At 36.6% G+C, this 20,849-nt stretch overlaps 1 protein-coding gene across 6 annotated transcripts in view; it reads left to right on the plus strand.

Annotated features, from left to right (window-relative positions):
• Positions 1 to 20,849, plus strand: part of MAPK8 (mitogen-activated protein kinase 8) — a 104,541-nt gene that overhangs the window by 65,245 nt on the left and 18,447 nt on the right. For 4 of the 6 annotated variants that reach the window (XM_027098543.1, XM_027098540.1, XM_027098542.1 and 1 more), the window contains exons 2-5: positions 1,457 to 1,627; positions 5,282 to 5,411; positions 16,109 to 16,167; positions 16,255 to 16,393. In XM_027098543.1, the coding sequence (XP_026954344.1) occupies positions 1,506 to 1,627; positions 5,282 to 5,411; positions 16,109 to 16,167; positions 16,255 to 16,393 (450 nt within the window). In that variant the 5' untranslated portion in view covers positions 1,457 to 1,505. Of the gene's footprint in view, positions 1 to 1,456; positions 1,628 to 5,281; positions 5,412 to 12,341; positions 12,732 to 16,108; positions 16,168 to 16,254; positions 16,394 to 20,849 lie in introns of those variants that run through there. The other 2 variants (XM_027098544.1, XM_027098545.1) reach the window with 2 other exon arrangements.

Raw genomic sequence — 20,849 nt, forward strand, 5'->3', positions numbered from 1 at the left:
CACTGGTTTTCCTCTTCCAGCTCTTGCTCCCTCTCTTGCAGTATAATCTCCAAGTAGCAGCTAGGGATATAGTCAAGGCACTCTCTTACTCTGCACTTTCCAGTGGCTTCTATCCTACTCTAAGAATTGAGCTATTATGTGGATATGATAACTTAGGTCTGCGTGTGTGTGCACAGAATAAACTCAGCCACCTGCTTTAAAAAAAGAAAAAAAAAAAAAAGAATTCAGCTATTAGAATCCAGTTCATGAGCCTCTACATGATCTGGCCCCAGGACACAGCACAGTGCCTGGCACATGGTATGCATTTAACATATGTTGAATTAAATCTTTGCATTCTAAGTCTTAGCAGAATTTTTTTTGTGTGTTTGTTTTTGTTGTTAGCATTGTCTTACAGCCACACACACAAAAATAGTAATTCTTTAGACCTAACTGGTTTCTCAGTTTATTACGGGATATGGAGAGTAGGTTGGAGCTGTCTTGCATGCATTTTAAGGCTCACTTTATTTTATTTTATTTTATTTTACTTTTTGGCCATGTTGTGTGGCATGTGGGATCCTAGTTCCCCGACCAGGGATTGAACCTCTGCCCCCTGCATTGGAAGCACCGAGTCTCAACTATTGGACCGCCAGGGAAGTCCCTTGCATGCATTTTAGAATAGGCCGGTTTTGTCTAGTAAGGATGGTTAATAAGATTTGTCAGCAAGTAATACTCAAACGGGTAGGAAAAGACTGCTTTGGCTTTCAATCAGACAAATTGTAAAACTCTGTGGTCAGAACTTAGGTTATGCTTTAGATGACCCAAACAGTTCAGAACAGCATTGTTTTGTTTCATATCCCAATATACTAAATGCTTCTCTTATAGTTTCTTATTTTTAAAATAACTTTACCTTATATATATTTTTTTAATCTTATATTTTCTACTGTGATTCTTTCTTTCAACCATTACAACCTCAGCTTATGCATTACACCCGGATGTTGCTATTGGGGATCAGGGGCTCTGTTTTAATGACAGCAAGGTGCTGCTCTGTGTTTGTTAGTTTTTTCTGTAGGAGTGATATGTGATAACCAGCTTACTAACCTGTCAATTTGTTGTTCCTTCCACGAACACTCACTGAGATTGTGAATTATTTTTGAATGAAAGTTTATCAGTTACAAAAATTAAGGTTTCAACACTATAATAAACACATAAAAAGGACTAGTTTAAACTTTTAAACTGGAAGTGACCTTAAAAACAGTTACAATTATTTGCTTTTTGTTTTTCTTTTTTAAACTATTGGTTGTTTCTTAAGTATAGCAGATGCTAACCAGGCTCTGTGGTAATTTTTTCTTTCTAACTGTGTTTTTTAATGAAGCAGCTCTTTTAACATGATCTAGCAATCTGTGAATAGAGTGATGACTTGAATTTTAAGATTAAGCAAATTCATTCTGTTAACATCACATTTTGTTCCATTTTGCAGCTTCTTGGTGAATTTTTGGATGAAGCCATTAAATTAGTTGCTTGCCACCATGAGCAGAAGCAAGCGTGACAGCAATTTTTATAGTGTAGAGATTGGAGATTCTACATTCACAGTCCTGAAACGGTATCAGAATTTAAAACCTATAGGTTCAGGAGCCCAAGGAATAGTATGGTAAGTTTTTACTTCCAAAAATTAGGCAAAGAATCATTAACTGCTCTGTTTTCTTCTCTCATAAATTCTTTGGTAAATATTCCTTGGTAAATATTTAGCTTACCTCAAAAAATTAAAACTATAAAATTTAAATTAAAGCTATAACACGGCTGTTTTGTTCTGAGATTAATGGCTTTTTTATTATTCATAAAACATAATTTTATAAATCAGCTCTGTCATCTTTAAGTGTAAATTATGATTAAATACTTGGTCATAAGCCATGTAAAGACAGATATGTGTATCAGGAAAGAATAAGTGACATGCTTGGTAATTCCATGTATACATTTATTCCCATAGCTAACTGTTTAATAAGAAGCTTCACTTAATCATCACTTTTACACTGTAATGAAATTCTCGAATATCATAAATCTTGTTTTACACTGGGGAATAAAGTCAGCTAATATGCCACTGTATGTGTTTCAAAACTCCTATGTATCTTTAAAATTGATCTACAGGCTAATTTTTACAAAAGGCCTAGGCTCTATAGATCAGCATAATTCCTTATAAACTGAAAATCAAAACACTCTTTGGGATAGTTCTGTTAATAATTTTAGGTTACTAAGTTAGCATAATAAGCTAGTGTTGTAGGGAATTCTAAGCCTCACTCAAGCATAATTATATCTTTTTTTTTTTCATAATTATATCTTTATTACCTCTTCTTGAACCAGATTTGTTTTGGAATCTATTAAAAAATCCTAAGTGTTTACAACCCTGCAGTTCTCCCAGGTTCTAGAAAAACTTTTGCATACAGCTCTTGCATATGTACAGAAAGAGACATATGTAGGGCTGTTCTTTGCAGTACCATTTAAAATAGCAAAAATTGGTAATAACATCAAATCTATCAGTAGGAGAATAAAAAATAATCACACAGTGAAATACTCTACAACATTTAAAATGAACTGGAGCTTATATGTGTCAACAAGGATAATCAGAAATGTAACACTGAGTTTAAAAGCAAGATGTAGAATATACATACATTATTATACTGTATATATATATGTACTTTAAAGTATGCAAAACAATACCATATATTTATGTATGCAGAAGTATAAAAACATTCATAAATACCAAACTCAGGATAGTACTTACCTCTGAGAATAGAGAGAAGGAAGGGGGCTTTACCTATAATAATATCTTTCTTTTAAAAAAGTTCAGAGGAATAATGGTAAAATATTAGAATCAAACAAATTTGTGTAATGGGGACTGTAACATTTATTCTCTTTTCTGTATTCTTAAGGTAATTTATACTATCACAAACTACAGAAGCTGGGTCATTTTATAAAGCATTATTGGCTGATTGGTTGTCATTTTAACTGATGACATTTAACCATCCACAAATTAAATTTAAAGAAAATGATGTGGTAATATCAATATGCTAAGAATTCTGAAAGTGAACTATTGGTTCAGATTCTAACTCTCTGATTTATTAACTTTGTGACTCACATGGCAAATTAACTCTTCTAAAGCCTGTTTTCCTACCTAGTATACAGGGTTGTTGTGAGGAATATATTGTTTATAAAATACTTAATAGTATTTTAAAAATATATTATGTTCCTGTATCTTCACTTATCCTCAGACAAGTGCTTTTTGAAATTTGTGTACCAGAATTTTCTTTTTTAATTGCTTTGGAAGGTAATCAGCCCCTGTCCTAAGGAATAAATGCCTTCAAATTTTTGCTTCACAAAACATTACTATGAAATAGACAAATAATAAAAATTTTTTTTAAACTCACTGTTGTACTACTGTCAGAATCAACTGAAGAACTTAATTTTTTTTTTAAAGGCATTATTTTGGGCCCCAGTTATAGATGGTAAGATTCATTGGGTCTGGATTGGGGCCTCTGAGTCCCCAGGTGTTTCTAATTTGTGCACATTTAAGAATCAATAATTATGGGCTTCCTTGGTGGCACAGTGGTTAAGAATCTGCCTGCCAATGTAGGAGACATGGGTTCAAGCCCTGGTCTGGGAAGATCCCACATGCCGCGGAGCAACTAAGTCCATGAGCCACAACTACTGAGCCTGCGCTCTAGAGCCTTTGAGCTACAGCTACTGAAGCCTGTGCGCCTAGAGCCTGTGCTCCGCAGCAAGAGAAGCCACCGCAGTGAGAAGCCCGTGCATCACAATGAATGAACATGCCATGCAGCCAAAAATTAATTAATTTAAAAAAAAGAATCAATAATTAGAAATCTAATTTCCTTGGATACAAAATAGTTCAAATTTAGAGTTTGATATAGCAGATAAAAAATTAATAGGAATGAATTTAATGGTTAAAAATAAAATACTTTATCTGAAACAGTCAAAACTTTTAATCATTTTATGTGACCCCTAATGTTTTTTGTTTTGCCTTTTTTTTTTAATTTGGGAAGAACATATCTGTAAATAACAGCATTTTCTAAGTAAAGATTGTAATATGTATGTTTTGGTGTATATGTATATATATGTATATAGGCAATAGTTAATGGTATATATAGAATGTATAGATGTGTCCTTTTATGTAGTACCAATTTCTTAATACATAATTTCTTCACTATATTTGATATAGTAAGATTGCCACAGAACAAACTCAGGTTTCCAGTTAGGTGAGAGAATAATTTTAATCAGTAGTGTGCTGACTTTCCAAATATTATATAAACAGAACTCATCTTTTATAGTATGTTAGGTGGTCCAGTATGAAAAGCACGACCTCATGTCTTAGTCTACTCGTCTCAGCTTTGCTTTTAACTTTCTGGCTGACCTTGGACAAATTACTTAACCTCTCTGGCCCTATATCAGGCAGTGATTAATCCAAATGATTTTTAAAAGCCTCTTTTAATCATAATATTCTATAATTTTAAGACACTTTACCTTACTTGTGCTATACTTTCTTTGACCTGTCATTTGCAAAATATGCCGTTTGGTCAGAGTCATATGGTAGAGGAAGATGTGAAGAGTTAATGAGTATAGTGTTATATTTCCCAGAATTATAGTTGTTTCGTTAATAGTTATGAAGCAGCTTCTGATGTCCTGAAATCTGGCATTTATATTTATAAATACCTTGATTTTTAATTTCTCCTCCAAAACAAATTTTAAGTGTTTACTTTTTATAAAATAATCTTTCGTATAGATGCCTCTATATGCACTTTCCTCTTCTGTATTCATTTTGTTGTGTCTAAAGAGGAAGTGATGTACTTATGTAGAATTCTTCAGCAAATGTTTTGAGTAGAATTTATGACTACATGTATTCTTTATCCTGTCTTTCCTTGGTGTAGATTTGGGGTGAGGGATTCATTTGGGCTCTAAGCTATCTATTGGACCTGAATACTCATTAAACATTTGTGCATTGAGTGCCCATTGTATGCTAGGTGGATCTTGGATGACACTCAGTGAACAAGCAGTCTCTTTCTTCACAGTCCATTTTCACTTTTAATCCATTAGCATTTTAAGAAACAGTTAACAATGCTATACACTGTTGGAATATGCTCTAATAGGTATAGAAGAGACATATTGAGCATCAAGGGCTGGAAATTGGTTCAAGTGCATTTATCTTTGGAGAAAGTGAGGAATCTAAATGAATGTTTCATAAATTCAGTTTTGCAGATTTTTAAGTTTTTTGTTGTTTTTGAATTTCTTATTACAGTGCAGCTTATGATGCCATTCTTGAAAGAAATGTTGCAATCAAGAAGCTAAGCCGGCCATTTCAGAATCAAACTCATGCTAAGCGTGCTTACAGAGAGCTAGTTCTTATGAAATGTGTAAATCACAAAAATGTAAGTGAACATTTTAGAAAATTTCTTAAGTATAAATGAAATCAAGATTTGTTCATGAATATATGAATATAAAAATCTTTTAAAATAGTAGGTGCTTTAAATTGTTCTTTTGGATTGAAGCATTGCTTAAAGGGATATATAAATTTTTCTCAACTTTATTAAATTATATTAGAAGAAAAATAGCTTATGAAATTTAGATTGTATAATTTTCTGACATTTAATTTGCAAAAGGAATTTTAAAGAGGTAGATGTTTTAGAACTTTATTTAGGCTTGATCTCATCTTCTGCTTTTTGTTTTCTATTAAGCTGACATTTCGGAAAACTGGAGCCTGAGCACAGAGATGAAATTGTTCCCATTATTCTTTGACATTGGTACTTTATTTAATAATATTGGATAAAGCAGTTTACCAGAAACTTTAAAAAATATTTAAATGGAATTAGTAAAACATTCCTAATTCTATTTTCTAATGATTATAAAGACTTAAACATACGACTTTCACTCCTTTACACTTTTAAAAACTTACATTAAGCATACTGATACTTTTATGATTATTTTAATGGAATGATTTCTCCAAAATGAGAGGAAATAAACTAGGAGTAAATTGTACAAGGGACAGTTTTATGAAGTACTAAACACAAAGCATCTGACTGGAGATGTGTTGTGGTGTTTGTCCAAAGGAGTTTATAAAGAGCTCAATACTTTCTGATTGCACAAAACACAATTTACCGCATTTTGAGAGCTAGCTATGTGCAAGCCTCTGTGTATTGGGGTTAGTAGATTAGCCCCAAGGGAAAAAATTTGTGGAAATTGAGGATTAGACTCCTTTTTGAGGGAGCTTACAGTGTTACTTTGAAGACAAAATAAATATATAAAGAGTTAAATATCAGATGTGATAAAGCAGTAAAAGTTTAATTGTCAAATTATGGCAGATGGAATGCAGCCCTACCCATCAGCAGACAAGTGGATTAAAGTTTTACTGAGCTCTGCCCACCAGAGCAACACCCAGCTCTACCCACCACCAGTCCCTCCAATCAGGAAACTTGCACAAGCCTCTTAGTTAGCTTCATCCACCAGAGGACAGACAGCAGAAGCAAGAAGAACTACAATTCTGCAGCCTGTGGAAGGAGAACCACATTCACAGAAAGACAGACAAAATGAAAAGGCAGAGGACTTTTTACCAGATGAAGGAAGAAGATACAACCCCAGAAAACCAGCTAAATGAAGTGGAGATAGGCAACCTTCCAGAAAAAGAATTCAGAATAGTGATAGTGAAGGTGATCCAGGACCTCAGAAAAACAATGGAGGCAAAGATTGAGAAGATGCAAGAAATGTTTAACAAACACCTAGAAGAATTAAAGAACAAAGAAACAGAGATGAACAATACAATAAGTGAAATGAAAAATACACTAGAAGGAATCAATAGCAGAATAACTGAGGCAGAAGAACAGATAAGTGACCTGGAAGACAGAATGGTGGATTCACTGCCGTGGAACAGAATAAAGAAAAAAGAATGAAAAGAAAGGAAGACAGCCTAAGAGACCTCTGGGACAATATTAAATGCAACAACATTCTCATTATAAGGGTCCCAGAACGAGAAGAGAGAGAGAAAGGACCCGAGGAAATATTTGAAGAGATTATAGTTGAAAACTTCCCTAACACGGGAAAGGAAATAGCCACCCAAGTCCAGGAAGCACAGAGAGTCCCAGGCAGGATAAACCCAAGGAGAAGCATGCTGAGACACGTAGTAATCAAATTGACGAAAATTAAAGAGAAAGAAAAATTATTGAAAGCAACAAGGGAAAAACGACATATAACATACAAGGGAACTCCCATAAGGTTAACAGCTGATTTCTCAGCAGAAACTCTACAAGCCAGAAGGGAGTGGCATGATATATTTAAAGTGATGAAAGGGAAGAACCTACAACCAAGATTACTCTACCCGGCAAGGATCTCTTTCAGATTCAACGGAGAAATCAAAAGCTTTACAGACAAGCAAAAGCTAAGAGAAATCAGCACCACCAAACCAGCTCTACAACAAAAGCTAAAGGAACTTCTCTAAGTGGGAAACACAGAGAAGAAAAGGACCTACAAAAACAAACCCATAACAAGAAAATGGTAATAGGAACATACATATCGATAATTACCTTAAACGTGAATGGATTAAATGCTCCAACCAAAAGACACAGGCTCACTGAATGGATACAAAAACAAGACCCATATATATGCCGTCTACAAGAGACCCACTTCAGACCTAGGGACACATACAGACTGAAAGTGAAGGGATGGAAAAAGATATTCCATGCAAATAGAAATCGAAAGAAAGCTGGAGTAGCAATACTCATATCAGATAAAATAGACTTTAAAATAAAGAATGTTATAAGAGACAAGGAAGGACACTACACAATGATCAAGGGATCAATCCAAGAAGAAGATATAACAATTATAGATATATATGCACCCAACATAGGAGCACCTCAATACATTAGGCAATTGCTAACAGCTATAAAAGAGGAAATCGACAGTAGCACAATAATAGTGGGGGACTTTAACACCTCACTTACACCAATGGACAGATCATCCAGACAGAAAATTAATAAGGAAACACAAACTTTAAATGACACAATAGACCAGATAGATTTAATTAATATTTTTAGGACATTCCATCCAATAACAGCAGATTACACTTTCTTCGTAAGTGCCCACGGAACATTCTCCAGGATAGATCACATACTGGGTCACAAATCAAGCCTCAGTAAATTTAAGAAAATTGAAATCATATCAAGCATCTTTTCTGACCACAACGCTATGAGATTAGAAATCAGTTACAGGGAAAAAAACGTAAAGAACACAGACACATGGAGGCTAAACAATACGTTACTAAATAACCAAGAGATCACTGAAGAAATCAAAGAGGAAATCAAAAAATACCTAAAGACAAATGACAACAAAAACACGACGATCCAAAACCTATGGGATGCAACAAAAGCAGTTCTAAGAAGGAAGTTGATAGCAATACAAGCCTACCTCAAGAAACAAGAAAAATCTCATATAAACAATCTAACCTTACACCTAAAGGAACTAGATAAAGAAGAACAAACAAAACCCAAAATTAGTAGAAGGAAAGAAATCATAAAGATCAGAGCAGAAATAAATGAAATAGAAACAAAGAAAACAATAGCAAAGATCAATAAAACTAAAAGCTAGTTCCTTGAGAAGATAAACAAAATTGATAAACCATGAGCCAAACTCATCAAGAAAAAGAGGGAGAGGACTCAAATCAATAAAATTAGAAATGAAAAAGGAGAAGTTACAGTAGACATCACAGAAATACAAAGCATCCTAAGAGACTACTACAAGCAACTCTATGCCAATAAAATGGACAACCTGGAAGAAATGGACAAATTCTTACAAAGGTACGATCTCCCAAGACTGAATCAGGAAGAAATAGAAAATATGAACAGACCAGTCACAAGTAATGAAATTGAAACTGTGATTAAAAATCTTCCAACAAACAGAAGTCCAGGACCAGATGGCTTCACAGGAGAATTCTGTCAAACATTTAGAGAAGAGCTAACACCCATCCTTCTCAAACTCTTCCAAACAATTGCAGAGGAAGGAACACTCCCAAACTCATTCTATGAGGCCACCATCACCCTGATACCAAAACCAGACAAAGATACTACAAAAAAAGAAAATTACAGACCAATATCACTGATGAATATAGATGCAAATATCCTCAACAAAATACTAGCAAACAGACTACAACAACACATTAAAAGGATCATACACCATGATCAAGTGGGATTTATCCCAGGGATGCAAGGATTCTTCAATATATGCAAATCAATCAATGTGATGCACCATATTAACAAATTGAAGAATAAAAACCATATGATCATCTCAATAGATGCAGAAAAAGCTTTTGACAAAATTCAACACCCACTTATGATAAAAACTCTCCAAAAAGTGGGCATAGAGGGAACCTTCCTCACCATAATAAAGGCCATGTATTACAAACCCACAGCAAACATCATTCTCAATGGTGAAAAACAGTATTTCCTCTAAGATCGGGAACAAGACAAGGATGTCCACTCTCACCTCTATTATTCACCATGGTTTTGGAAGTCCTAGCCACGGCAATCAGAGAAGAAAAAGAAATAAAAGGAATACAAATTGGAACAGAAGAGGTAAAACTGTCACTGTTTGCAGATGACATGATACTATACATAGAGAATCCTAAAGATGCCACCAGAAAACTACTAGAGCTAATCAGTGAATCTGGTAGAGTAGCAGGATACAAAATTAATGCACAGAAATCTCTTGCATTCCTATACACTAATGATACAAAATCTGAAAGAGAAATTAAGGAAACACTCCCATTTACCATTGCAACAAAAAGAATAAAACCTACCTAAGGAGACAAAAAACCTGTGTGCAGAAAACTATAAGACACTGATGAAAGAAATTAAAGATACAAACAGGGGCTTCCCTGGTGGTGCATGGGTTGAGAGTCCGCCTGCCGATGCAGGGGACACGGGTTCGTGCCCCAGTCTGGGAGGATCCCACATGCCGTGGAGCGGCTGAGCCCGTGAGCCATGGCCACTGGGCCTGCGCGTCCGGAGCCTGTGCTCTGCGACTGGAGAGGCCACAACAGTGAGAGCCCTGCGTACCGCAAAAAAAAAAAAAAAAAAAAAAGATGATACAAAGAGATGGAGAGATATACCATGTTCTTGGATTGGAAGAATCAATATTGTGAAAATGACTATATTACCCAAAGCAATCTACAAATTCAGTGCAATCCCTATCAAATTACCGATGGCATTTTTTACAGAACTAGAACAAAAAATCTTAAAATTTGTATGGAGACACAAAAGACTCTGAAGAGCCAAAGCAGTCTTGAGGGGAAAAAAAACAAAGCTGGAGGAATCAGTCTCCCTGACTTCAGACTATACTACAAAGCTACAGTAATCAAGACAATGTGGTACTGGCACAAAAACAGAAATATAGATCAATGGAACAGGATAGAAAGCCCAGAGATAAACCCACACGCCTGTGGTCAACTAATCTATGACAAAGGAGGCAAGGATATACAATGGAGAAAAGACAGTCTCTTCAATAAGTGGTTCTGGGAAAACTGGACAGCTACATGTAAAGGAATGAAATTAGAACGCTCCCTAACACCATACACAAAAATAAACTCAAAGTGGATTAGAGACCTAAATGTAAGACTGGACACTATAAAACTCTTAGAGGAAAACATAGGAAGAACACTTTTTGACATAAATCACAGCAAGATCATTTTTGATCCACCTCCTAGAATAATGGAAATAAAAACAAAAATAAACAAATGGGACCTAATGAAACTTAAAAACTTTTGCAAAGCAAAGGAAACTACAAACAAGATGAAAAGACAGCCCTCAGAATGGGAGAAAGTATTTGCAAACAAATTAACAAAGTATAAACAGCTCATGCAGCTCAATATTAAAAAAATAAACAACCCAATCAAAAAATGGGCTGAAGACCTAAATAGAGATTTCTCCAAGGAAGACATACAGATGGCCAAGAAGCACATGAAAATCTGTTCAACATCACTAATTATTAGAGAAATGCAAATCAAAACTACAATGAGGTATCACCTCACATCAGAAAATCTACAAACAACAAATGCTGGAGAGGGTGTGGAGAAAAGGGAACCCTCTTGCACTGTTGGTGGGAATGTAAATTTATACAGACACTATGGAGAACAGTATGGAGGTTCCTTAAAAAACTAAAAGTAGGGGCTTCCCTGGTAGCGCAGTGGTTGAGAGTCCGCCTGCCGATGCAAGGGACACGGGTTCGTGCCCCAGTCTGGGAAGATCCCACATGCTGCGGAGCGGCTGGGCCCGTGAGCCATGGCCGTTGAGCCTGCGCATCCGGAGCCTGCACTTCTGGAGCCTGTGCTCCGCAACGGGAGAGGCCACAACAGTGAGAGGCCCGCGTACCACCAAAAAAAACAAAAAAAACAAAAAAAACTAAAAGTAGAATTACCATATGACCCAGTAATCTCACTACTGGGCATATAGCCAGAGAAAACCATAATTCAAAAAGTCACATGCACCCCAAAGTTCATTGCAGCACTATTTACAATAGCCAGGTCATGGAAGCAACCTAAATGTCCATCGACAGACGAATGGATAAAGAAGATATGGTACATATATACAATGGAATATTTCTCAGCCATAAAAGGGAATGAAATTGGGTCATTTGTAGAGACGTGGTTGGCTCTAGAGACTGTCATACAGAGTGAAGTAAGTCAGAAAGAGCAAACCAAATATCGTATATTAACGCATATATGTGGAACCTAGAAAAATGTTACAGATGAACCGGTTTGCATGGCAGAAGTAGAGACACAGTTGTAGAGAACAAACGTATGGACACCAAGGGGGGAAAGTGGCGGGGTGGGTGTGATGAATTGGGAGATTGGGATTGACATGTATACACTAATATGTATAAAATGGATAACTATAAGAACCTGCTGTATAAAAAAATTAAATAAAATTCAAAAAAAATTATGGCAGATGGAAAATAAGTGTTGAGATTTAAGGAGAAAGAAGATTGTTGTGAGCTTGAATGAAACGGGACAGCTTTGGGGAAGGGTGGACCTAGACTATTTCTTAAAGATGGGGTAAAAATTGGGTTATTGAAGGAAGGGAGCCTCCAAGAGGAGGAATAGTATTTAAAAAGAGGCATAGAGACAATCACCGAACTCATGTTAAGTTGTCTTATCATAATATTTCTGTCGACGATTGCATTTAAAATATCAATGTGTGTGTGTATATAGAGAAAGAAATCTGTTAGAAAAGTAAATTTATATATAATATATGTAATCAGAGATACATATGTTATATATACATATGTGAGATGTATGACTTATTTTTCCTTATCCACAGAATTCAGCTACCATGTATATATAAATAAACTTATTTTATTAACCAGAAAAAAAAAAAGGCCTAGAGATAAAGATTACAGTCAGTCAGTGATCGGGAAGAAGTTGCGTCAGCCATTCTTGTTCTAGATGGGAGCCAAGTATGTTGCTTGTCAAGATTTTGCTGGTGGCCTCCTGCCCTGGAATAGAACTGCTCGTACCCCTTGGAGCCTGTTTCGTGGCAATGTCGTGGTGGCATTACCTTGGTTTTGCATTGGGGAGAGACGGCCAGTGACACCTACCTCCTGAGCCTGGGTGACTGCAAAGAAAGATGGTTCTGTCAACTAAATGGAGGGCATGGAAAGCTTGTTTCACATGAGTAACCCTTTAGTGGAGGTGGCACAGATTCATCCAGGTAATACCCTTGGCACCTAGAAGAGTGCTTGCACGGAATAGGTGCTCGAAACATAACTTTTTCAGTGAATTGTTCAGTGAATGAATGTGAATAAAGATAGGGAAAAGAGGAATGGTAATGGAATTTTTCCACTCCCTGATGGATGGATGCTTTTGTAATGTCTTGCCTTTTTGTGCAAATCATCTCTTCATTGGTCTAAACATCTCTGGTTTTTCCCATTCCCTTCTTCTTTTTTTTTTAATTGAGGTAAAATACAATAACAATAAAACTTACTATCTTAACCATTTTTAAATGTACAATTCAGTAGTACTAAGTACATTCATATTGTGCATTTTCCACTCTTCATAGATGGTTTTGAGTTTCCTTTTCAACTTGGTCACTTATCTCTGAATGCACTTGGATATGTCACCTGGTACACAGTAGTGCATGTCTGATTGAATCCTCTGAGAGGAGCTGAGGCATGTCATCTCTTAACTGTGGACATTGTAATCCTGTTTGGAAATCTGGTCACCATTTGACTCACATTACCTAATAAGCAAGTTATTCTTTGTCATAGACCAGCTAACAGGTCTTTCCCATTCTTTAGTGTAGTGCTTTCTGTATCTTCCTATTCAGTTTCATATGTGAAATCTGGCTCCTCTTACTAGACTGTTGGGGATTGCTTTCTTCTTTGTTCGGATTTTTCACTTGTTGGCTTCACTTACCAGTTTTGCTCAGGATGCCTTCATAATAGTTGGATTAGTTCATTAGCAACCTGCAAAAATTACATCTCTAACTATAAAAATTGCCCATATCTCCCAATTCTTCAACCTATTCACAAGGATATTGTTATTAGTGACATTTTCAAAAATGCCTTTTTGAAATCTTCATCTATCTGGTTGCATTTCTCTGATCTGCTGCTGTTCTTTGTTGTTACTATTGCTGTTGTTGTTTTTATTCACAGAAGTATAAAGTTTCCCAGTGAATTTTTACGTGTTCCTAGTAATTTTTACTTCTTTTAAAGTAGTCATATACCATCCACTTAATCAGTCCTTGACTTTTGTTTGTCCAGTATATGACTGATGTAATTTTCTTTATTTCTCTTTTTGAGAAGCAAGACAACTTGCATTTTAATCTTTTTTTATATAACAGCTTTCTTATGATACAATTCACATACCATACAACTAATCCATTTAATTCAGTGGTTTTTAGTATATTCACTGATATATGTGACTGTCACCACAGTCAGTTCTAGAACATCTTCATTACCTCAAAAAGAGACGCCATTCCTTTAGCTCTCATTCCTCCATCTCCCATATTCCTTAGTTCTAAGCAACAGCTAATCTCCTTTCTGTCTCTGTATGCCTTTCATCTTTAACACCTGTCTCGTACTGTGGGATTTCCCAGATGTTAATGAGAATAGTTTTACTAATTCTCCAAGTCTCCAAGTGTACAGTTCATCTGGTTAGGAGACAATTCATTTAGAACAACTAGATACTTATTCCTCTGTCTTAAACACATTTGTTTTACCCTCTCTGATCTGAAAAGTACTTTTCTGAATTTATTCACTGAACATATATTTGAATGCCTTCTATAAGCAAAGCTTTATGCTTAAATGAGTAACATGGATTCTGCTCTCATGAAGTTTATGTCTAGAAAAACATTCCCATTCCTAAGTATAATTGTCAACAGGCATTTCAAAAATATGTGTGAGGTGTTTTCCTGAATGCTGGAATTGTAAAGGGGAATAAGAGGCTGTTGTGAAAGGGAGACTATACTACGGTGTGTTAAATGCCATAATAACATATAAGATATCGTGGGGACAAAGTAGAATATTCAGGTCTGTCAAGGACTAGGGGTTGTCAGACCCTACAAAAGAGGCCTATCTTGCAGGTTTGTTTAGTAGTTTTTTAGGTAAATGACCAGCATAGGGAATAGTATGTTTAAAGGCCTTGACAGTTTTTTGAAAACAATATTCTTGCTCAAGTGTCAAGTTTAATAGAGGGCTTAGCAAGAGAAGAAGTGGGTTGATATTCTGTTATGGAGGGCTTTGAGTGTACTGCAAGGGAGTTTTGGCTTTTTTTTTGGTGGCATTAGGTTTTTGAGAAGGTGAATAATATGATCAGGTCTTTTCATTACCATATATTATAAGCAGTAAAATGGTAGCTGGATTTGCAGAAAACCGTTGTTAGGGAACCAAGTGTTAGAAGTTATTATAGCATGAACAGTCTAGATGAGATGCTAGAATCCTCAGCATAAATAGTGGCACAGGAAATGAAAAGAAGAGGTTGAAATTCAGACTAACAGAGAATGGATGGCATCCTTTTAAATATTTATTATGGTACAAATATTGAAAAAAGTCAAAAATCACTCTCAGCTTTCTATTGTAAAAGAAAAGACACTCTGGAAAAGTAAGGGGTTGGGGTTGGAAGGATAATGAGTTCAGTTTTATATTATTTTGTGAGACCTCATGTGAGGTAGCTGTGAAAATCTGAGACTCATAAACTAAGCAAGGACTTTTAATGAGTATTTAGAAAAACACCATAGAGATGTTTGGAGAAAAAGACATACATAGTATCACCCAAGAAAAGGGTACAGATAAAGGAGGAGGATTAAAACAAAATAGTGGGAAAGAGAGCATGTCTATGGATAAACTAGTGGAATAGACTGGAAATGAGGAAAACTGGGGAAGTGCAGTATTATGAAAAACCAGGGGGCGAAAGGGCTGAGATTATATAGAAATATTGAGTTGGATAAGAGCTGGCAGAAGGTATTTAAGATTTGCTTACAAATTATGTAGAGGGTTGTATAATGTAGGTTCTTGATAATTGAATGTTCATAAATGGAATGGATTTTGTGGAGCTCTTCTGTTGATATTGTGTGTGTGTGAAGGCTGTTTTTTTAGAGCAGTTTTCGGTGCACAGCAAGATTGAGAGAAAGGTACAGAGATTTCCCATATACCCCCTGCCCACGCACAGGCACAGCTTTCTGCATTATTAACATCCCCCACCAGAGTGGTGCATTTGTTATAATCAGTGAACCTGCATTGACACCTCCTTATCACCCAAAGTCCATAGTTTACATTAGGGTTCACTTTTGGTGTTGTACATTCTATGGGATTGGATAAATGTACAATGACATATATCTACCATTATAGTATCATTCAGGGTATTGTCACTGCCCTTAAGAATCTCTGTGCTCTGCTTCCCTCCCTGCCCCCAACCCCTGGCCATAAAGTTTTATTATATAAAATAAAAGGGATTACTTAAGCTTAGAACATAAGACTTGAAAAATTTTACACTGAAGGTGGCTTTTTTTTAATCCATGTATTTGCAGTTCCCAAATGAAAATATTATTAAGGAATTTCTAATTTTCCTATTTCTCTGCTTTTGCCACAGATAATTGGCCTTTTGAATGTTTTTACACCACAGAAATCCCTAGAAGAATTTCAAGATGTGTAAGTGTGATAATTAAAATTTTGTTAATACATTGTTCTTCGATTGTTACTGTATACTTCAGCTGTCATATTTTTTCACCCGTGAAGTTACATAGTCATGGAGCTCATGGATGCAAATCTTTGTCAAGTGATTCAGATGGAACTAGATCATGAAAGAATGTCCTACCTTCTCTATCAGATGCTGTGTGGAATCAAACACCTTCACTCTGCTGGAATTATTCATCGGGTTAGTAGAAAAAACTGTCATATTCTTTTTCTAATCATAGAGGTATAATTCATGTAACATAAAATTAACCATCTTAAAGTGTACAATTCAATGATATTTAGTGCATTCACAACATTGTGCAACCACTACCGATACCAAATTTCAAAATATATTCATTGCCCCAAAAGAAAACTGCCTACCCATTAGGCAGTAGCTCCCCATTCCCCTCTCACCCCAACCCCTGGCATATACCAGTCTGCTTTCTGTGTCCATGGATATACCTCTTCTGGATGTTTCATATAGGTGGAATCATACAATATATGACCTTTTGTGTCTGGTTTCTTTAACTTAGCGTAGTGTGTTCAAGTTCACCCATATTGAAGCATATATCAGTAGTTCATTCCTTTTTATGACTGATTAATATTCTTTTGTATGTATTTACCACATTTTGTTTATCCATTCATCCATTCATGGACATTTGGGTTATTTCCACCTTTTAGCTTTTGTGGATAGTGCTGTTGTGAACATTAAGGTACAGGTATTTGTTTGAGTTCCTGTTTTCAGTTCTTTTGGGTATCTACCTTGGAGTTGAATTGCTGGGTCATATTTAACTTTCTGAGGAATGAACAAACTTTTCCACAGTGGGTACACCATTTTACATTCCCAGCAGCAGTGCACGAAAGTTCCATCTTCCCCAGATCTTTGCTAATACTTAATGACTTTTTCATTCTAGCCATTACTAGTGAGTATGAAGTGGCATCTCATTGTGGTTTTGACTTGCATTTCTGTAATGACATTGAGCATCTTTTCATGTTTGTTGGACGTTTATATATCTTCTTGGGAGAAATGTCTATTCAAGCTCTGCCCATTTTTTAATTGAGTTGTTTGTCTTTGTTGTTGAGTTATTAGAGTTCTTTATATATTCTGAATACTAGACCCTTATCAGATAAGTAATTTGTAAATATTTTCTCTGAATTTGTATGTTGTTTTTTTCACTTCCTTGATCTCTTTTGATATGGAGATGTTTTTACTTTTCATGAAAATCAGTTTATTTTTTTTTTGGTTGCTTGTCCTTTTAGTGTCATATGTAAGACTCTATTGTGAAATCTGAGGTCATTAAGATTCACCCCTAGTTTTCCATCAAGAGTTTTATAGTTCTGGCTCTTACATTTAGGTCTTCGACCCATTTTGAGTTAATTTTTGTATATGGTGTGAGATAAGGTGCCAACTTCATTCTTTCACTTGTGGAAATCCAGTTATCCCAGCATCATTTATTAAAAAGACTATTGTTTTCTAATTGAATGGTCTTGGCACCCTTATTGAAATTCAGTTGGCCGTAGACATATGGATTTATTTTGGGACTCCTAGTTCTCTATTCCATTGGTCTTTGTGTCTGTGCTTATATCAGAACCACATTATTTTGATCACTGTAGCTTTGTAGTAAATTTTGAAATGGGAAAGTGTGAGTCTACCAACTTTATTCTTTCTCAGTATCATTTTGACTACTCAGGGCCTGTTGTGATTCCACATGAATTTGAGTATCAGCTTTTCCATTTCTGCAGAAAAGTCCATTGGAATTTTAATAAGGGTTTCATTGACTGTACATTGCTTGGGTAGTTTTGCCATCTTAACTATATTTAGTATTCAGATTCATGAACACAGGATGTCTTTCCATTTACTTAGGTTGTATTAGTCTGTTTGGGGTACCATAACAAAATACCACAGACTGGGTGGCTTAAAAAACAGAAATTTATTTTCTCACAGTTTGGGAGGTTAGAAGTCCAGGACCAAGGTGCAAATAAATTCAGTTTCTGGTGAGATCTCTCTTCCTGGCTTGGAGATAGCTGCCTTCTTGCTGTGTCCTCACATGCCCTTTCCTCTGTGCATGCAGGAAGAGAGAGCAAGCTCTGGTGTCTTTTTCTTTTCTGTAAGGACATCAGTTCTTTTGTATTGGGGTCCCACCCTCATGACTTCATTTAACCTTAATTACCTCCATAAGGGCCTGATCTCCAAATACAGTCACATTAAGGGTCTTTTACCTATGATGAAAAATATGCCTTTATCTTAGATCAGGCTGTTTAGGAAACAAACTCAAGGATGGAGATATATTGACATGTAAGCAGTTTAATGGGGAGTCCTCTCAGGATCAACATCTGTGGGGAGTAAAGGAAGTAAAAAATAGACATAGGGGAGAAATTAGATGCAGTCACTCTAGAGGCCTCAACTGGTGACTCAAGCAGACCTTGGTCTTGGAGAGCAGACTTTGGAAAAAGTGGCTCTCTGTGGCTGAGGGCATTTCCTGGAGAGAGATTTGCTGAAAACTGTCAGTAGTCAACACTGCCAGCCCCTGGAAGAATGAGTGCCTCAGTCCTAAACCCAGGCTCAGAGCAGGTATCACAGCACCCACCATAGGCCACCCCTGGTGCCATTTGTTCCTACTTCTTTCATACGGTAAGCTCTGGAAACTGTTTTTCCAGGATTTTATTTGATGTCTGTTCCTTGAGCAAGTTCCAAGAAGTTTAATGGGATAAACCATAGCACCCATTTCTATAGCTGGTCTTGAGGCCATAATTGATACTCACCTCTGTGCTCTACTCGTAAATTCTCCTTACCTACCCTCTCTGCTTGCCGGAGATTACTTGCTTGATAAAATAACCTGAGCTTTCATCCTTTAGGGGTTCAGTACAAGTCAGGATGGGGGATGGAGTTCCACATATTTGCTCAGAGATCCAAGCTAAGCTGTATAAGGCTCCAGCATCTAGATAGTTGCTGGTCCCTGTGTCAGGGGAAGAAAAAGCCAGGTGGAATGTACTGGGTCTAAGGCCATGGGCAGAACTAGTCATAAGGACCTGCCTAATTGTAAGGGAACTGGGAAATGGGGGGAGGCAGTCTTCAGAATGGTCTGTGCCATTCTGCTCTGCTTATCAAGCATTCCTTTGCTTCCTTTATTCCACACCTAGTACCTAGTCACCCCCTCCTTAGGGAAGATAACCCAGAGTCCTAGCCTATCAAGGCATTTAGTGCTGTGATACATAGTAATCTCTACATTAATCCAGATATTTCTTCTTTTGGTCCAGAAATATTAGAACTAAAATGACCAAATTATCTGGTCACTTGCATCTCCTCCCCCTCCCCCCATTCCCTAGATATGGTGGTCAAACAGGGTCAGGGTAACTACAATAAACAATCCCATTTGGGAAATTGAAAAATGCAGTCGTTATTTATTTGTAATTCTGTTGTGTAGACATTGTTAGCGTTCTTTTGCCCTTGTGGTGGGGAAGACTACTCCTTGATTAGGCCCTGAATCTGATCTCTGCAAGGAGTACTCTGTCCACTCTTCTCTGTGGTACCTGGCTCCACCCTGTGGAGAGTCTTTTCTGCTAGCCTTCTTGAGTATATCTGAAGTGGGTATTGGAAAGTGTGTTCTCATTGGGGGCTGCCCCTGTTTCACTCCTATCTGTTAAAGATTGGAGGCCCAAGTGTCACTTTAAGACAGTCCTTAACCTGGACACTATTGACATTTTGGATGAATAATTCTTTCTTTTGAGGGGCTGTCCTGTACATTGTAGAAAGTTTAGCAGCATTCCTGGCCTTTACCCATGAGATGCCAGTAGTACTCCCCAATTGTGACAACCAAAAATGTCTTTAGACATTGCCAAATATCCCCTGGGAACAAAATTGCCCTGATTTGAGAACCATTGTTTTAAGGCTAGAACAGTCACAGCCTTAAGGAGTTCTTTTTTTTAAAATGGTACATCTCTCTTAGAAACTCAGGAGACTTCTTATGTTTTTAATTACAGTTCTTTTCAAAGCACATCTGGTAGCTCACTGGCTCTATATTCTTGGACTTAATGTCTGCCTTTATGTTTTTAGGCCTCTGTTGGCAAGTCTGAGGTATTTTCATCAACTGAAAGATTTTTCAGGTCTTCTTCCATCAAAGGCTTTCAGAATTGTTATGTGAAAATGGTGCATTAGAAACAAATTCAAGATATCAGTGGCTTACAACAACATTTATTGCTTGCTCAGGGGTCTGCAGGTTGGCTGTGTGGCACTGCTCCAGATCATGGGATCAGGTTCAGGGTTTGTTTCATGTCCAGCTTTTAGCATCCAGGCTGAAGGAGTGCCTCCCTGGGGCACATCCTTTTCTCATGGTGAAAGAAGGGCAAGAGCCAAGCTAAATCAGTCAAGCACATCTAAAACTTCTCTTCAGATTTGATGAACATCACATTTCCTCACATTCCATTGGCCAGAATTACTGTAGGCCCATCGATAAGGTGAAGAAGTATATTGGGTTAGGAGGTGGAGATATTTGCTGAGCAACCTGCTATTTTTTCTTTTTTTTTCTTTTTGAAAGGTCTAGTAGCATTTAGCTTTCCCAGAATGGCAAGGCCTTGAAATTCTAGATTCTCTGTTCCCTTTTATTTCTTCTTGTGAAGTGGCCAATTCTTTGATTTGTAGCCCATAGCCACCTATACCC

The sequence above is a fragment of the Aethalodelphis obliquidens genome, unplaced genomic scaffold, assembly GCF_003676395.1.
Source record: "Aethalodelphis obliquidens isolate GAN/ISIS:26980383/991018 unplaced genomic scaffold, ASM367639v1 scaffold124, whole genome shotgun sequence".
In the NCBI taxonomy this organism is placed as follows: domain Eukaryota; kingdom Metazoa; phylum Chordata; class Mammalia; order Artiodactyla; family Delphinidae; genus Aethalodelphis; species Aethalodelphis obliquidens.